The following is a 15,773-nucleotide window of genomic DNA, read 5'->3' as shown; positions in this document are numbered from 1 at the left end:
CTAATATTTCCCCCCCAAATTCCACTCCTTGTTTTTCTGGGAGCTCTTTTACTTTTTTTTCTCTTTTAAAACAAGCCAAGTTGTCTGTCCAGTTGGACCACTCCTCCGCTTCGACAACATGTTTCAGCATGGGCTGAGAATTCTGCTGCGAGGCATTCTGCTCTTGAAGACAGATCAAGCTATTAAGGTTGAGGGTGTGCTTGCATACTTGTCTAGTACCACTTATTCAAATGCAAAACTGACTTAATACATTGATTCATTGCATTTTTTTAATATGAGACTGAGGTAAATAAATGCTGTTACACATTAGGAAAGGATTCGCTCTCTGCTTCACTTCCCATCTGTCTCTGCCGCCCTTTGTTCGCTAACAGTCTCTCAGCAATTCTATACAAAACCAGCACAATAGAAAACAAAAATGCTCTGCTGACAGGCAGAATCAACAGAGTGTGTACATTTGTTGTGTGTGCATTACTGTCACTATATATATATATATATATATATATATATATATATATATATATATATATATATATATATATATGTAAGCCTTTGTTAAACACTGACGTGTGAAAACATGAATACTGGCCAAACATCAACACGTGTCCTCCACTACCTTCTACCGACTGTTGCAATGATACAGAAGCCCCTTGAGCTTTTCATCTCAATTTTGCTTTTTCTCCCTTCAAATCATGCCTAATTTGCACCAGCGAGAATATGTATTGTATATATTTATTATTACTTAGTCATTAAAAGTCAGTAAGTACATATAAAAAGCAAGCAGAATGATATGTTCTGGGAGGTCGCTGACAACCTGCATTTGCTAAATGCGCTCAGAAAGTCGAGCAAATCGCATTCCAACAAACCCCATTGACAGTCACAAAAAAAAAAGGAGGGGGGAACTTGGAGTCACAAAGAGTGTGACTACCAATGACTGACTGATTACTGAATACATACACCTACAGAGAAAGATTTCATTGTTTAGGTCTGTTTCTCTGGTGTGGTTGCATTAATATTAGGAGGAATTCTGGAAAAGGTGGGACCTTTACATTGCTGTGTAGTTTTGCTTCTCTTTGGATTAGGCAACATTTCTTGCAAAGTAATATGATAGGTAGGCAAGGTGAGGGATTAAAAACAGGAGTGGCTTTGAAACTGTAGTAAATTACAGTGAGAGATACAAGGAGAAAAAAAAGGAAAGATAAGGACAGTCATATTGGCATTAGCATTGAGAACAGGTGCTTGTGGGAGTTGCCGTGTATTTGGATCAGATAGCCAAGGATATCTCAATTAAGGAGTTGAAGAAACAAATTGTCCTGGTAAGTTTTTTGTTTTTCTTTTTTAAAAATGGGTTAGGGTAGATGGTTTATTGATTTTTTATTATTATTATATACACTGCCTGGCCAAAAAAAAAAAGTCGCTGTTTGGATTTTAATGGGCAAATAATTAAGAATCTATGAATGGATCATTATTACAGTGATTATTATTTTTCTAGCATGTTATATGTTTGGCAATGGTTCTTTTAACCCTTAAAGATGGAGTGTGTAGCTTTTCATTTCTTAAACAACCATGTATTAAGATGTATCATGGCCATATTCCAGGATGACAATGTCAAGATTCACCAGGATTAAAATTGTGAAAGAATTGTTGGGAGGGAGCATGAAGAATCATTTTCACACATGAATTGGCACTGACCGTAACCTCAGTGTAAGTTTTTGGGATGTGCTGGAGTACACTTTACAGAGTGCTCACCTCTTGCACTATCAATACAAGATCTGGACCAAAAAATGATGCACCTGTCGATGGAAATAAATGTTGTGATGTTATTTCCATCAAGAGGTGCATCAATTTTTGGTCAAGATCTTCTATTGACAATTGACAATTTAAGGTCTGGACTCAGAGGTGCCCATTCATGTGTGAAAATGATTCTTCATGCTTTCTGAACCATTCTTTCACAATTTTAACCCTGGTGAATCTTGACATTGTCATCCTGGAATATGGCCATGATACATCTTAATACATGGTTGTTTAAGAAATGAAAAGCTACACACTCCATCTTTAAGGGTTAAAAGAACCATTGCCAAACATATAACATGCTAGAAACATAATAATCACTGTAATAATGATCCATTCATAGACTCTTAAGTATTTGCCTATTAAAATCCAAACAGCGATTTTTCTTTCTTTTTTTTTTTCTTTTGGCCGGGCAGCGTATATACACATGCTTTGATGTGTATAAATAATACTTAATATAATAACATTCATTTAATGTTATTAATGTGTAATATTCATAAAATATTACATAATATTAAAATTCCATCTTTCTTTCAAAGATCATATCTTTGCATTCATCTGGTGCTCTCTGAGCCCCTGAGAGCTCATCTTTCCACTTATTATGGCGAGCTACCTGTACTACCTGCTCCCAGCAGTAGGGGGCTACGCTCTCACGTCACTGTACTTTCTGAAGAACCCTCATGTTCTGCACAAGAAGAAGCAGACTGCCTTCTACTGCACCCACATCTCTCATAGGGGAGGTACAGTATCTGATCTCATGTCTGGGGCTTGGGATTCTTGGCTTTTGCTTTTAAAATTTGAGCCACATTAAACCTAATTAACTGTAATAATGCTGCAGTTGACTATTCAATTATCTTTAAAATGAACCAAAATGTTTCTGACTGCACTTGTTGCTCTTTGCATGTCACAACCAAATTCTTTCAGGTGATAGATGAACTATCATGCAGCATCAAAAGTTATATAAACCTTCTGTGACTTTCATAAAACTGTCAATGAACAGCATTAGATAATTGTGTGTTTGTGACAGCGTGTGTGAATGTTTTCCTCATGGGGTTTGTATATAAAGTGCTAGTTAATATGTGACTGAGTGAGTGATTAAGTCTTTGAGGAATTTTTATGTTTGTGTGTGTATGAGCGTGGGTCCACAGTTTCTGACCTCCTGCTCTCTGTCCTCAGGCTGTGGTGAAAGGATTGAGAACACTATGGAGGCTTTTACACAGTGAGTGTGAAGCTGGTCTATGCCTCAATGCTTTTGGACTGAATGGTAGATTAGTATCGGCTTCTTGTATCAGTATCAGCTCAGTGTTTCTCAAACAGGAGGCCTTTAAAATGATTTAAATTTAGTTGTATTAACATAATCTTCACTGAAAACATCTGCCCTGAATGTTCCTGCCGCACTGATTAAAATTACTCTCCGTTTACCTCTCAGTGCTGTTGAAGTGGGCACAGAGATGCTGGAGTTGGACTGTCACTTGACTAAAGATGGTCATGTGATTGTGTCACATGATGAGAACCTGCTGAGGCAGACTGGGGAAGATGTCACCGTCTCCTCCTTAAATCTGGAGGTCAGAGGTCGAGGTTCACATTTTCTACTGATATACTGCGCTGCTCTATGCTATTACAAATAATTCTCTAATTACACTTTTCAATGATTAAAAAAAATAATGCAGTTTCCATGTGGAAGTTTTTATTTTTTTTTTTTTTTTTAAAGCAAGGATGCATTCAATTGATCAAAAGTGACAGTTATCATATTACAAAAGATTTCTATTTTAATTTTTTTTTCCTATTCATTAAAGAATCCTGAAAACAATGAATCACAGTTTCCCACAAAATATTAAGAAGCACAACTGTTTTCAACTTTGATAATAAGAAGAAATATTTCTTAAACATCAAATCATCATAATTAGAATGATTTCTGAAGGATCATGTGACACTGAAGACTGGAGTAATAATGCTGAAAATTCAGCTTTAATCACAGGAATAAATTACATTTTAAAATATATTTAAATAGAAAACAATTCTTTTAAACTGTAATAATATTTCACAATCACAGTATTAATGTTTTCCTGTATTTTTGATCAAATAAATGCAGCCTGGTGAGAATAAGAGACTTCTTTCAAAAACGTTACAAATAAAATCATTACGAAATTTTGAACAATAGTGTATTGTTACATGTTCTCTGTTTTGTGCACTTTGTGTTTCTGTTATTTGGTCTTTTAGGTTGTATTCTGTCTGGTTATTTTCTTGTTTCCTGTTTGGTCAATAAGTTGTTTTCTATTTTAATTTTTTTCTTTTTTAGGAGTTGCCACCTTATAAAGAGACACTCGAGGTCACCTTCAAGACTGGTGTGTGTTTTTAGTAATGATATATTGCCAGTATTAACATCTTTATTAATGCTTGATGATTATACTCTTATTAATTCCCCTTGTACAGGCCACTTCAGCACTGGATCAGATAGAAACTTTGCGTTATTAGAGGATGTTTTCCGCAAATTTCCTCATATAGCTGTGAACATCGAAGTGAAAGAAAATAACACTATGCTGATTGAGAAGGCAAGAGCAGGATCATCATTATCGACATGTACTTCAATACCTGAGCCACATAATGGCCACAAATTTTTTTTCCCTAAATTTCCAACCATATTTAACTACATCTATTTACTAAGCCTCCCTATTTTCTTTTCCACAAAAAATAACATTAGTTTTATGCACTGTCTCTTTCAGATTTCTGATCTTGTGAAAAAATACAACAGAGACGGCATCTCAGTTTGGGCCTCTGTTGACTCCACCATCATGAAAAACTGTCGCAAAGCAGTGCGTGTGCATTTATGTCCCACTCTACCCGCTTTGTTTCAATAATAAATAGCCCACATACTTCTTTGTCACCTTTGTCTCCTTTTTTTGTCAATGGCAGAACTCCTCTATGCCCTATATGTTCACTGTAAATCGAGGTTTGCAGCTGCTCCTGCTGTACTACACTGGTCTTCTGCCATTTGTTCCCCTCGGAGAGAGTTTCCTGCAGTTCTACTTGCCACAAATCTTCAACAGGTCTGTATACACCAAAAATTTGGGGTTAAGGTTATACTATGTTGTGTGCATGGTAATCACACAGATGCATATTTCACTCCTTCCTACAGAGAATATATACCCGACATGTGGATTTTGAGAAGCAGTCTGGTCACCTTTTTAATTGAAAGGTAACTTTTCTTAGTAGTGGTGTCAAAATAAACCTAAAAATAAGTTAGTTTGAAATGGTTTTCTGTGTTTCTGTGGCAGACTGACAATGAGAAAAGGCTTGTTCAGGCACCTCAGAGAAAGAGGAATTCAGGTTTGTGGTCATGCTATATCATGTCTATATGTTGTAATATTAAGAAACAGCATAGTGTATTGAGTAACTTGCATTTTCAGTGAGAAACTCTGGTTGCATAAACTGCTTAGACTAGTCTTACAAGCTAGTCATCTTTTTTCTTTAAGATTGATCAACTTTTTTAGGCCTACATGAAAAAATACATTTGTCTAATTTGAATCCAAAAAGCAACATTTATTACCCCTTGATTAACTGCTAGTTGGTCAGACACAACACAGTCTTAAAGGGTTAGTTCACCCAAAAATGAAAATTCTGTCATTAATTACTCACCCTCATGTCGTTCTACAGCCGTAAGACCTTAGTTCATCTTCAGAACACAAATTAAGATATTTTTGATGAAATCCGAGGGATTGACATTTGGATTGAGCAATGACATTTCCTCTCTCAAGATCCATAAAGGTACTAAAAACATATTTAAATCAGTTCATGTGAGTACAGTGGCTCAATATTAATATTATAAAGCGACGGAAATATTTTGGGTGCCCCAAAAAAACAAAATAACGACTTATTTAGTGATGGCCGATTTCAAAACACTGCTTCAGGAAGCTTCGGAGCACAAATGAATCAGTGTGTCGAATCTGCTGTTCGGAGCGCCAGTGTCACGTGATTTCAGCAGTTTGGCGGTTTGACATGCGATCCGAATCATGATTTGACACAGAAGAATCATAATGCTCCGAAGCTTCCTGAAGCAGTGTTTTGAAATTGGCCATCACTAAATAAGTCGTTATTTTGTTTTTTTGGCGCTCCAAAAATATTCTCGTCACTTTATAATATTAATATTGAACCACTGTACTCACATGAACCGATTTAAATATGTTTTTAGTACCTTTATGGATCTTGAGAGAGGAAATGTCATTGCTGGTTATGAAGGCCTCACTGAGCCATCGGATTTCATCAAAAATATCTTAATTTGTGTTCTGAAGATGAATGAAGGTCTCACGGGTGTAGAACGGCATGAGGGTGAGTAATTATTATTATTATTTTCATTTTTGGGTGAACTAACCCTTTAATATAGTATCTGTGTTTATGCACTTGGTCTCAGAATGGGAATACCCACGTGCTTCAAAATACAAAACCGCATGTTTGTCTTTCTCTGTCTCTCTTTAGATCCATCTCTTTGTTTGTAATGACGAACAGGATATCGAGGCAGCATTTGCCACAGGAGCAACTGGAGTCATGTCTGACTATCCCACCCTGTTATCAAACTATATTAGGTGCAAACAAGCCACATGATCAAACACACAGAGTGTACCTTTGTCTAGTCAAACACTGTACAAATGCTGTTTGCTTTTAATCACACAGCCAAGTTTATTTTAATGCCACTCTCACCTTATCAACACTGGATATAAATTACAGATGAAACTTGGTTTACGCAATCTTCTTAGGACAATTTGTGTGACTATGAACACACAAAAATAAATATATTTTACAAATAGACTGTTTAATGGTGTTTTCTTTGCTCCTTACATCATTGTCCACTGCATGTTTATTGTGTTTTTCAGTCAGTTTCAGTTTAGCGCCTCCCTGCCAATGTTTGCAAACAAATATTATCCGACTTTTGTGAAAGACCGTGCAAAGTCCATCAGCTGTGCCCAACATGATCAGCTGACATTAAAGGTTGCCTTGTCCTTTAAAATGATCTTATTTACATCAACAAAAAAAACCGCATTATCTTTAAGTGAAACACTTGTTGTCATCGCTCGAGTTTAATAATACATGTAACTATTTTCAAATCGTTCACGTGACTTACTAATTGTCAGAGGACACAAAAAAATCACTTCCAAAAAAAAAGGCGATAAGATAAAGATAATCAAAACACGAGCGTTTTGTTGTTTTTATTCGTTGAAACGTTTTCGACGCAACCGTATCGTTCAGGTGACTTCAAACGCTCGCGAAGAGCGCATCTGATTGGCTGACCTATATTCAGGACGCCTCTATCTTTATTGTGATTGGTCGAGGGCGGTTTGTTTTGCGCCATATGACGTATAAGACACTTCCTCAAAAAAATACAGTAAACAAATCTACGGATTATATTCGGTTGCGACATATTCTGCACGGTGGCTTGTTTGAGTTTTGGAAATTACGAGGCTTTCGGTTACAATCGCACGGTTGGGCATTAGAGCAGGTCGACAGGAGGGACACAAAGGAGGGAACTGTAGGAAAAGCCGCACGTTTGTTTGGTTGAGTGCGCTCAAAGTGAGCTCAGTGAATGCTCAGGCTTCATGCCGTTTAGTTGAGCACCCTAATTCTCTTCTGGGGACAATACCGGGAACAGCGTTTGTCTTGAAGAAATCATTCATAAATAGGTGAGGCCTTTTTTTATTGTTGCCTAGCATTTCAAATGGGAGCGAGCGTGTTAGAAAGGCTCTTCTGTAAAACGGCTCCACTCACGGGTTGATAACCTGTATACAATGCTGAAATCCTGAAGAGACTATATCGCTTGATTATGTAGAGGAGGTTAGTTTGAAACGCTAATTTATCGTGCATCTAGTTGGTGAGAATTCCCAGTAGTGATTGGAAGTCCAAATTGATTCCATGACTCGGTTCCTTCGAACAGTTCATTAAAAAACCGATTCAGTTCTTTTAAGCTGTGACGATTTTATTTAATTGCGTGGTCACCCACACTTTTCTTTCTGTGTTTAGTAGTTATAATTAATTTACATTTTTAATTTGAATGGTGATGTTACATTTAAATGTTTAATTTGAATTTACAGTGCTTTTGCACGTTTTAATACAATGCTATTATGGATTGACACAAAGTGAATTACTTTACAGTATTTATTTGTAATGTTTTGCGATTTGCAGAATTACCCTTTTGCCCCATCAGTCAACTTCTGGGCAGATTTCACTGAATATTAACGATTTCGGCCCATGACGAATCGGTTTTGTACACCGGTTCAACCGAATTATTGAAAGCACCCGACTCCTACGAACGATTCGTTCACGAGTCGTGCATCGCTATTTTTCAGCTGCTTTGTGGGCCGAGCTGTAGCACTGAAGTTCATAAAAACCGAAACTAAAATCGTGAGCTGTGGAGATTTAGTGATATTTTTTTAAAAGATTTTATAGCACCATATTTTATCTAAAGCTGTGGCATAGTTATCCATTAGGCCTACCTCTCACTCCTGTTTACCCTCGTGCCTGGCGGGCCATATATGGGGTAACTACAGTGTGGGCAGCCAAGCAAAGTAGGTCATGTGGATGTTTCCTTTTTCCTGGTATATCTCTGAAAAAAGGATATGGGATATGAGATGATATTAAAACGCTTTTCAAACATCTAAACAAAAGAATTGCTGTAAATGTCACATCCAGCATGTCTAAAATCATCCTCAAAGCATTTAGTCTGTTTTTATGTTCACAACATTACTGGTTGATGTCAATTCCATGCTTCTTAACTACGCAAGACTATTTGGCAACCTCGCCATGAGCTGTTTTGGCAGTCAAAGCTGCTTTGTAGCGTTTTCATGGTCAGATTCAGACAAGAAGGGGCAGCAGGATTTTTTTTTTTATGATCTGACATTGTTTTTGTTTGTGTGTGTTCTTCAAAGACATGGTGAAGCAGACCAAGGCCAAAACTTTCCAGGCCTATCTGGACTCCTGTCACCGTCGCTACAGCTGCGTCCACTGCCGTGCACACCTGGCTAATCATGATGACCTAATTTCAAAGGTGAGAGTTACTTTGTGTGACTTTTGTGGCACATTTACAGCTAGAATTGTGATGCTGTTTTGCGTTAGACTCGCATGTTTGTCTATTTTCAGTCATTTCAAGGCAGCCAAGGACGCGCCTACCTGTTCAATTCTGTGTGAGTATCACTACTTGTTAAAAAATACAGATCACATTCGTGATAGAGGAAATGTTTTGTTTAACTGTCATTTTGTGATTTCAGGGTGAACGTAGGTTGTGGTCCAGCAGAGGAAAGGCTGCTGCTGACCGGTCTTCATGCTGTGGCTGATATTTACTGTGAGAATTGCCACACCACACTGGGCTGGAAATATGTAAGTATGTTTTAAAGAAAATTAAGTGACATGCCTATATGACTTATCATTACCCTGCAGAATGATTACAATTTCTGCTTCTTCTTTTTTTCTCTCTCTCTCTCTCTCTCTCTCTTCCTTCCTCTACAGGAGCAGGCATTTGAGTTAAGTCAGAAGTATAAGGAGGGGAAGTTTATTATTGAATTATCTCACATGATTAAGGATAATGGCTGGGACTGAAGCCTTCAGCCTTTGCTTTAACTTGCTGTCACCGCTTGCAATCGCATGAGATGTGCTTTCTTTTTATATATATCTTGGGTGATTGGTTTGTATGTGTGTGTGTGTGTTGTTGTTGTTGTTGTTTTTTTTTTTTATGTGTTTTGAGGTGTGCTTGTGTGCAAGGCTTAGGAGAAACTGTGCTAAAATTCTTATCAACCACTTAAATCCAGTTTTAAAAAAAAATTCTTGATTTTTGTTGGGATTTTGACACAAGCCCTCAAATTCTCCCGATTAAGTGCAATTCATGAGGTTTAAACAAAGTGTGGTGAAAATGCCACGATCCAATGACTTTTTACTCAATTCATTTTTACTTTAAAGAACGAGGTCTTTGTGAACGAGGTAGTGTGATTGACATTATTTTACTATATGTGTTTTGTGTATGTGTGGCTTAGAGAGGATTATGTGCAATATGCGTGTGAGAGAGTTTGCATAAAGGATGATTCATGCCTCCAAATTCAGTAATTTCGGTTGAATTCATCTTTTAATTTACGAAGTCACTGAGGAATCCCAACAAACGAACATCTGCTCAAGTTTGTTTGTGTGTGTGTTTGTCTCTGTGCGTGTGAGTGAGTATGAGAGAGCAAACATCAGGCTTATTGGCTGTAGAATAGAGATGGTCCACAGTTAAGACACTTCACTTACAGCTTATAAGATGTAATTCATTTTTATGTTCGTCTTGTTTCGTGCATTTTGTCTATGAGAAATGTTGTAAGTGTAATCTGACATTTGAAGAGTATGTACAGAAACATTGATCTGATCATGCTAGAGCAGACATGCCATGTAAATGCGTTTATGTTTGTGTAGCAAAGTATTTCTTTCAATGCTAAACCATTAATGTGTATGACATTAACCTGAATTCTTTACATTAAAGTATGGGGTAAATAAAAACTTGTCATGTTTTGATTTTGTTTTGCTCCCCCACTTTATTACTTTTCACCTCCATTGAAATTAGGTTAGGAAGTTGTATACTTTTTTTTAATGCCCTTTAAATGTTAAAAATTATACATTATAAACACAGTACACAATTGTACGTAGGACATTTTCATTGTGCAGTGATCACAAGTATTATGGATATATTTATAAAACACACACATATGGAGATATATATATATATATATATATATATGTGTGTGTGTGTGTGTGTTTTATATATAATATATATATATTATTTTATATATGTGTGTGTGTGTGTGTCTGTTTTATATATATTGTTATATATACATTCTTGTTATATATACATATATATGATTAGCATGGCACCTTCATACTACAGTTGTAATGAAATAAGTTTCTCAAATGAATTAGCCAAAAGGCTCACCTCACAAGCTTCTTGAGTACAAAGGGCCAACTCCCAAATGATTAATCGTTATATAATAGTCTACAGACGACGTGGTTTATAAATAGCCAAGGCGGAAACAAGAAACCGCCTTTCTGCCCTAATTATCAGAAACAACGCGAGCAAAACGGAATAATAAAGACTACAACTCCCACAATGCCCTGCGAACACCGGTGACGTGGCCAGCGTTACCCAACAGACCGGGGCGATTTGAACTTCATCTGGATGTGAGTAGTAATCTCTGTCTTTTCTTACGTTTCATACAATTTTGCCAGTCGATTTTACTTTGTACACGATAAAACACACGCTGCTTTATTACAGCCCATAATTTTACATCACGATGTCCGGGAAAATCAAAAGCAGGAGTGCTGCCAATGCCGACTCCGTGTCTGGCAGTGTGTCTTGCGACGAGCGCATCTTACGGGACTGCCATCAGATGTACATAAATCCGGAAAGCGGTTAGAAGAAAATCCCTTTTATAAACTACTACATTCTCATTCATTTATTTGCTTTAGTAAGATATTAGGTCTGTCTCCATGCCTGGATGAGAGGTGCTAACAGTAGCCGGATAGCTAAACGCCTGTTGTTGGTTTGACAGTTATACACTTCAGAGTGCCAGAAGCATTTCGCATTTCATTCTTTACCTTAATACATTAAGTTACAAATACATTGTGTAAAGTTCTCTTTTGCTGTGATTGTTACTCAGTGGGTGACCCCAAAATTAGTTAGTTTACCCAAAAATGTAGGTTAATTTACCCCAAAATTTTAATTCAGCCTCTAAACCTGAATTAAAAATAAATGATACTTTATTTTCCAACGTAGTTCGTCTAACCACTAATTCATTTGTGCTACAGGACTTATAGCAATCGCTCAAACTGTTGGGGTGACCTTGCTGCCTCCCCGGAAAAAGATAACTGTGATGTTGATGGGGAACCACTCAGCTGGAAAGAGCAGCTTTATCAATTGGTAGTATAATATACACGCATTACAGCCATTACTCAGATTAGTGTGTGTGAGTCTGAGAAATCATGTGTTTATTCTGCAGGTATGTGGAGGAGCATATACAAAGGACAGGGGTCGCTATAGAGACACAGGGCTTCAGCTTTGTTACCAGTGGGCGAAAGAGGGAATCGCTCACTGTAAGTATGACCCTCCCATACGTTTTCCGTGAAAGTTTTGTGTGTTTGAGGATGAAATTGGCATTACTGAGATTTCACCTTTTAATGTATAACAACTGCTGTGTTGGTTTTAGGGAAATGCTACGCTCCATCTCTATCCGCACTTCAAACCACTGCAAGACTTTAAAGGTTTGTTGTTGAATGTAATAAAAGCAGGGCTACAAGCTTATAGGTTTACATTGCAAATGTGCATGAATTTATCTGAAATGCAACTTTCTCTCAATTTCAGGTGTGTCAGAATACCTCGGCACTGAGATTTGCACTTCACGACAGAAACGTTTCAGCTTGGTGACTTTTGTTGATAGTCCTGGTCTGGTGGATGGAGATATGAAATACCCCTTTGACGTGGACCAAGCGATTCTGTGGCTCGGTGTGTGTTTGTCTTTAGTTGTTTGTGTGTTTATGAGTTGACATTGATATGTTGATTGCATGTGTATATATTTGGCGTTCTGATTGTATGTTTATGATCCTAATATACATTCTACCTGTCTACACCAGGTGAGCTCTGTGACCTGATCCTGGTCTTCTTTGACCCAATGGGACAGGCTTTATGCAAGCGAACACTCAGCATTGTAGAGAAACTGAATGACAAGCAAGGGGACCGTCTTCGTTTTTATCTCAGTAAAGCTGATGAGGCTGGAGGAGAGTCTGATCGACAAGTAAACTGCTCTTATTACACACAAATCTTAACTGTTAGGTTTCATTTTGCATGTACACTACCGTTCAAAGCCATTCCCTTCTGCTCACCAAGGCTGCATTTGTTTGATCAAAAATACAGCAATAATATGAAATAATTTTTTTAAATGAGCTTTTTATTCTAATATATTTTAAAATATTAAATATGAATATCTTTCAAAAAAAAAAAAAAATTAATCTGAAAGTCATTTATTTGAAATTGAAATATTTTGCAGCATTATAAATGTCATTACTATCATTTCCATCAATTTAAAAAGCCCTTGCTGAATAAGCTAATTTCATTAAAAAAAAAAAAAAAAAAAAAAAATCTTCCTGACCCCAAACTTTTGAATGGTGGTGTATGTGACTGTTTCAAGGGACTGTAAAGGAGAAGCATTATAGTCTGACTGCTTGATTGTGGCACATTGATGGCTGTGTTATTGGTTATTTCAGAGAGTTATGATGCAGATTGTGCAGGAGCTTTGCAAACGTCCGGGACTCAACAAGTGTGGCTTTGACATGCCCACCATCTACGTTCCCAACCCTAATAAGGTATCATAAACCTTTCAGCTCCTCATCATTTTATGTGACAACCGCTTTATCTTTTTTGTAAGTTAAGAATAATTATCTTTCCTCATCATCAGCCCAGCCGATGTGTCAATCAGATTGACGAGGTGTGTCGGACTATAGAAAAGACCATTAACCAGACTGTGCAGAACACGCTTAACTCATTGGAGAAGGACTGTAACCTCATCACTGAGGCCATCACTGAGACACTTGATAATGACAGGTACTGAATTCTTGGCTTGGCATTTGCCTATACATTTTGTGTGTATATAATTCTTATTAGATTGCAAGCGTCTACAATTACAGTTTCCGTTGTGCGTTTTACTCTCTGCAGGCACTGCAGTATAGAGAACCGTCGAGCACGTTTTAAGGGTTGTTTGCTGGGCATGCTGGGTTTCACTGTGCCTCTGCTGCTGCTCGTCATCCTGGTGCTTGGCAGCCTCTCCAGAGATGTACTGGTGCTCATGCTGGGTAATAACGGCACAGAGGCACTCTCACTATATGTGGTTAGTATGTTTATGCATTCGTGTGTGTGAGTGTGACACATCAGGACACAAATTTGTATTATGACATGGGTATTACAAGGAGAGGGTGACTTATGAGGACATTACCCCATGTCCCCATTTTTCAAAAGGCTTATATATCATACCCGAATGAGTTTTTTTGTAGTAAAAATGTTTTCTGTGATGGGTAGGGTTGGTGTAGGGCGATAGAAAATGCGGTTTGTACAGTATAAAAACCATTACGCCTATGGAATGTCCCCACTATTCACAAAAACAAACGTGTGAGTGTGATTCTGTTATAGATACTGATGTAAGTGTGGGTTTGTGTGTTCAGGCTCCTGCAGTGAAGGCGTTTGAGTCCCTGTCAGTGGAAGTGCAGCTGTACAGTTGTGCTGGACTGGTGCTGTTGTCCTTCATCTTTCTCCTCCTTTCGCGCTTCTCTTTCAGGTGAAAAAGCGGATTATAAACTTATACATGCAGACACTTGTTGTTTAAAGGAATAGTTTAGCCAAAAATGAAAATTGCCATTTATTCACCCTCTTCCTAAGTGTGGCTTTTTCTGTGGTGTACAAAAGGAGATATTTACCAGAATGTCCACAGTCAAGCTCCAAAAATGACAAAACACAGTTTTATTTATTAGAGCTGCAGCAGAGGGGAAGATTGGTGAATAATATTGTGAGCCTAGGAATATAGTGCAGAATTTAATGGACGTTATGATTATGATAATGATAATGATAATTATAATTATTAAGACCTGGCAGCAGAGTAGTAGTAAATAATTTTGCTGGGGGAAAAAAAATAATTTTTTTTATATATATATATATATATATATATATATATATATATATATATATATATATATATATATATATATATATATATATATATATATATATATATATATATATATATAAAAAAATAGCAAGGTTGGAGCTGAACTCTGCAGGACAGTGCCCCTCCAGGAGCAGGATTAGACACTCCTGGTCTATATAATCTTATTCTAATGCATGCCCCTGTAAACCATATACTTTTATTGTGTGGAAAAGAGCAGCTTCAGCATTTTGCTAAGTGTGTGTGCTTTTTTTCCTCTTCATTCCACTTTTAGGACTAAACCAACACTCTCTGGGAAACAAAAGAGACAGCTTCAGGAAAAACTGGAGTATGTCCAAGAGGTGGTCAAGACCAAAAAGGTATAGGATTTGTTGTTGTTGACACATCTAAAGACGGCTACAGTGAAGACTGATTCATCTAATGATTCGCTTGTATGTTTTTGCAGAAAAATCTCTATGAGGAGTACCTGCGTCAGAGTGTGGGTGATCAGGACATGAACTGAGAGGGAATCTACACTTCAAGGATCTGGATGGGAAGAACACAGCTCCCAGAAGTACCACTAAACTGCATCTAATCATTCCTGTAATGTTGTTGACACAGATGAGCTATTTTATGGGCACTTAGTTACACACTACTGCTCCTGGAAGCTCTGTCTTCCAGCATTAAATAATGGAGCTGTGGACAAATATTGTTTTATTTTTTTTTTTTTAGTCTCATTGCAATAAAACAATTGTACTGTAAAGGTTAATTGAAGGGCCACGTCATGAGATTGGACCTAATGCTCTGAAATATCATGTTGTGCATTAGCAGTTTTTAAAGTCATTCTCCTTTTCTCTGATTTGTACCTAAAATACTTATTGTATTGTATGGTAAATTACCACAATGACTGAAGAATAAGGAGCCCTTCATATATGGCATGAGATTCTAATGACATCTAGTATTTATTCACATCATTGTCAATTTTAATAGAAATATTGAAGCTGGCTTTTGTATACCATGGTTTCCTACATTTTTATGTCAACTTATTGCTGTTACAATAATAAAATATTATAAATTTATGTGTATTTGGTTTCATTGCCATTCAGGAACTTGCAAACCAAGGACTTGAAAGATTCCTAACTAGGTCAAAGTCAACATCCAAATCCTCTCTGGAATCTGTGTTGCATTAGTGTGTCTGTGCATTACTGATGTACAGTAAAAAAATAAATTTAAAAAAATCAGATTTCAGATTCTTTGTTTTGCTGTAATTTGTATATTTCAGATGTTATGAAATCT

At 37.0% G+C, this 15,773-nt stretch overlaps 3 protein-coding genes across 3 annotated transcripts; all 3 read left to right on the top strand.

The window, feature by feature from the left end:
* The first annotated feature begins 954 nt into the window (after nt 1-954).
* gdpd3a (glycerophosphodiester phosphodiesterase domain containing 3a) lies at nt 955-6,589 on the top strand. The gene is made up of 11 exons (XM_048202377.1): nt 955-1,313; nt 2,328-2,528; nt 2,965-3,007; nt 3,218-3,353; nt 4,088-4,133; nt 4,222-4,340; nt 4,512-4,601; nt 4,702-4,835; nt 4,925-4,984; nt 5,064-5,115; nt 6,262-6,589. Exons 2-11 carry the CDS (start codon nt 2,390-2,392, stop codon nt 6,385-6,387), a joined length of 945 nt encoding a protein of 314 aa, XP_048058334.1. The 5' UTR covers nt 955-1,313; nt 2,328-2,389; the 3' UTR covers nt 6,388-6,589.
* Nucleotides 6,590-7,131: 542 nt separating this feature from the next.
* On the top strand, nt 7,132-10,296 carry ypel3 (yippee-like 3). The gene is made up of 5 exons (XM_048202389.1): nt 7,132-7,460; nt 8,703-8,821; nt 8,914-8,957; nt 9,042-9,150; nt 9,280-10,296. The coding sequence occupies exons 2-5, from the start codon at nt 8,705-8,707 to the stop codon at nt 9,367-9,369; spliced, it is 360 nt and encodes a 119-aa protein (XP_048058346.1). The 5' UTR covers nt 7,132-7,460; nt 8,703-8,704; the 3' UTR covers nt 9,370-10,296.
* Nucleotides 10,297-10,832: 536 nt separating this feature from the next.
* si:ch211-11k18.4 lies at nt 10,833-15,556 on the top strand. Its single transcript, XM_048202369.1, has 13 exons — nt 10,833-10,971; nt 11,066-11,202; nt 11,599-11,710; nt 11,790-11,883; nt 11,997-12,051; nt 12,152-12,292; nt 12,421-12,581; nt 13,051-13,149; nt 13,242-13,387; nt 13,499-13,670; nt 14,002-14,114; nt 14,773-14,857; nt 14,944-15,556. Exons 2-13 carry the CDS (start codon nt 11,085-11,087, stop codon nt 14,998-15,000), a joined length of 1,353 nt encoding a protein of 450 aa, XP_048058326.1. The 5' UTR covers nt 10,833-10,971; nt 11,066-11,084; the 3' UTR covers nt 15,001-15,556.
* Nucleotides 15,557-15,773: the final 217 nt, after the last annotated feature.

Source organism: Megalobrama amblycephala, linkage group LG1 (assembly GCF_018812025.1).
Source record: "Megalobrama amblycephala isolate DHTTF-2021 linkage group LG1, ASM1881202v1, whole genome shotgun sequence".
Taxonomy (NCBI): domain Eukaryota; kingdom Metazoa; phylum Chordata; class Actinopteri; order Cypriniformes; family Xenocyprididae; genus Megalobrama; species Megalobrama amblycephala.
Note: the sequence above shows the minus strand (reverse complement) of the source record. Positions and strands in the feature narration are given on the sequence as shown.

Coding starts and splice junctions, on each gene's coding strand:
- gdpd3a (XM_048202377.1), top strand. CDS start 2,390: ATGGCGAGCTACCTGTACTACCTGCTCCCAGCAGTAGGGGGCTACGCT. Junction 3,354..4,087: donor TCTCCTCCTTAAATCTGGAG/GTCAGAGGTCGA, acceptor TTTCTTTTTTAG/GAGTTGCCACCTTATAAAGA. Junction 4,602..4,701: donor TGAAAAACTGTCGCAAAGCA/GTGCGTGTGCAT, acceptor TGTCAATGGCAG/AACTCCTCTATGCCCTATAT.
- ypel3 (XM_048202389.1), top strand. CDS start 8,705: ATGGTGAAGCAGACCAAGGCCAAAACTTTCCAGGCCTATCTGGACTCC. Junction 8,958..9,041: donor GCCTACCTGTTCAATTCTGT/GTGAGTATCACT, acceptor TTGTGATTTCAG/GGTGAACGTAGGTTGTGGTC. Junction 9,151..9,279: donor CCACACTGGGCTGGAAATAT/GTAAGTATGTTT, acceptor CTTCCTCTACAG/GAGCAGGCATTTGAGTTAAG.
- si:ch211-11k18.4 (XM_048202369.1), top strand. CDS start 11,085: ATGTCCGGGAAAATCAAAAGCAGGAGTGCTGCCAATGCCGACTCCGTG. Junction 14,115..14,772: donor CTTTCGCGCTTCTCTTTCAG/GTGAAAAAGCGG, acceptor TTCCACTTTTAG/GACTAAACCAACACTCTCTG. Junction 14,858..14,943: donor AGGTGGTCAAGACCAAAAAG/GTATAGGATTTG, acceptor ATGTTTTTGCAG/AAAAATCTCTATGAGGAGTA.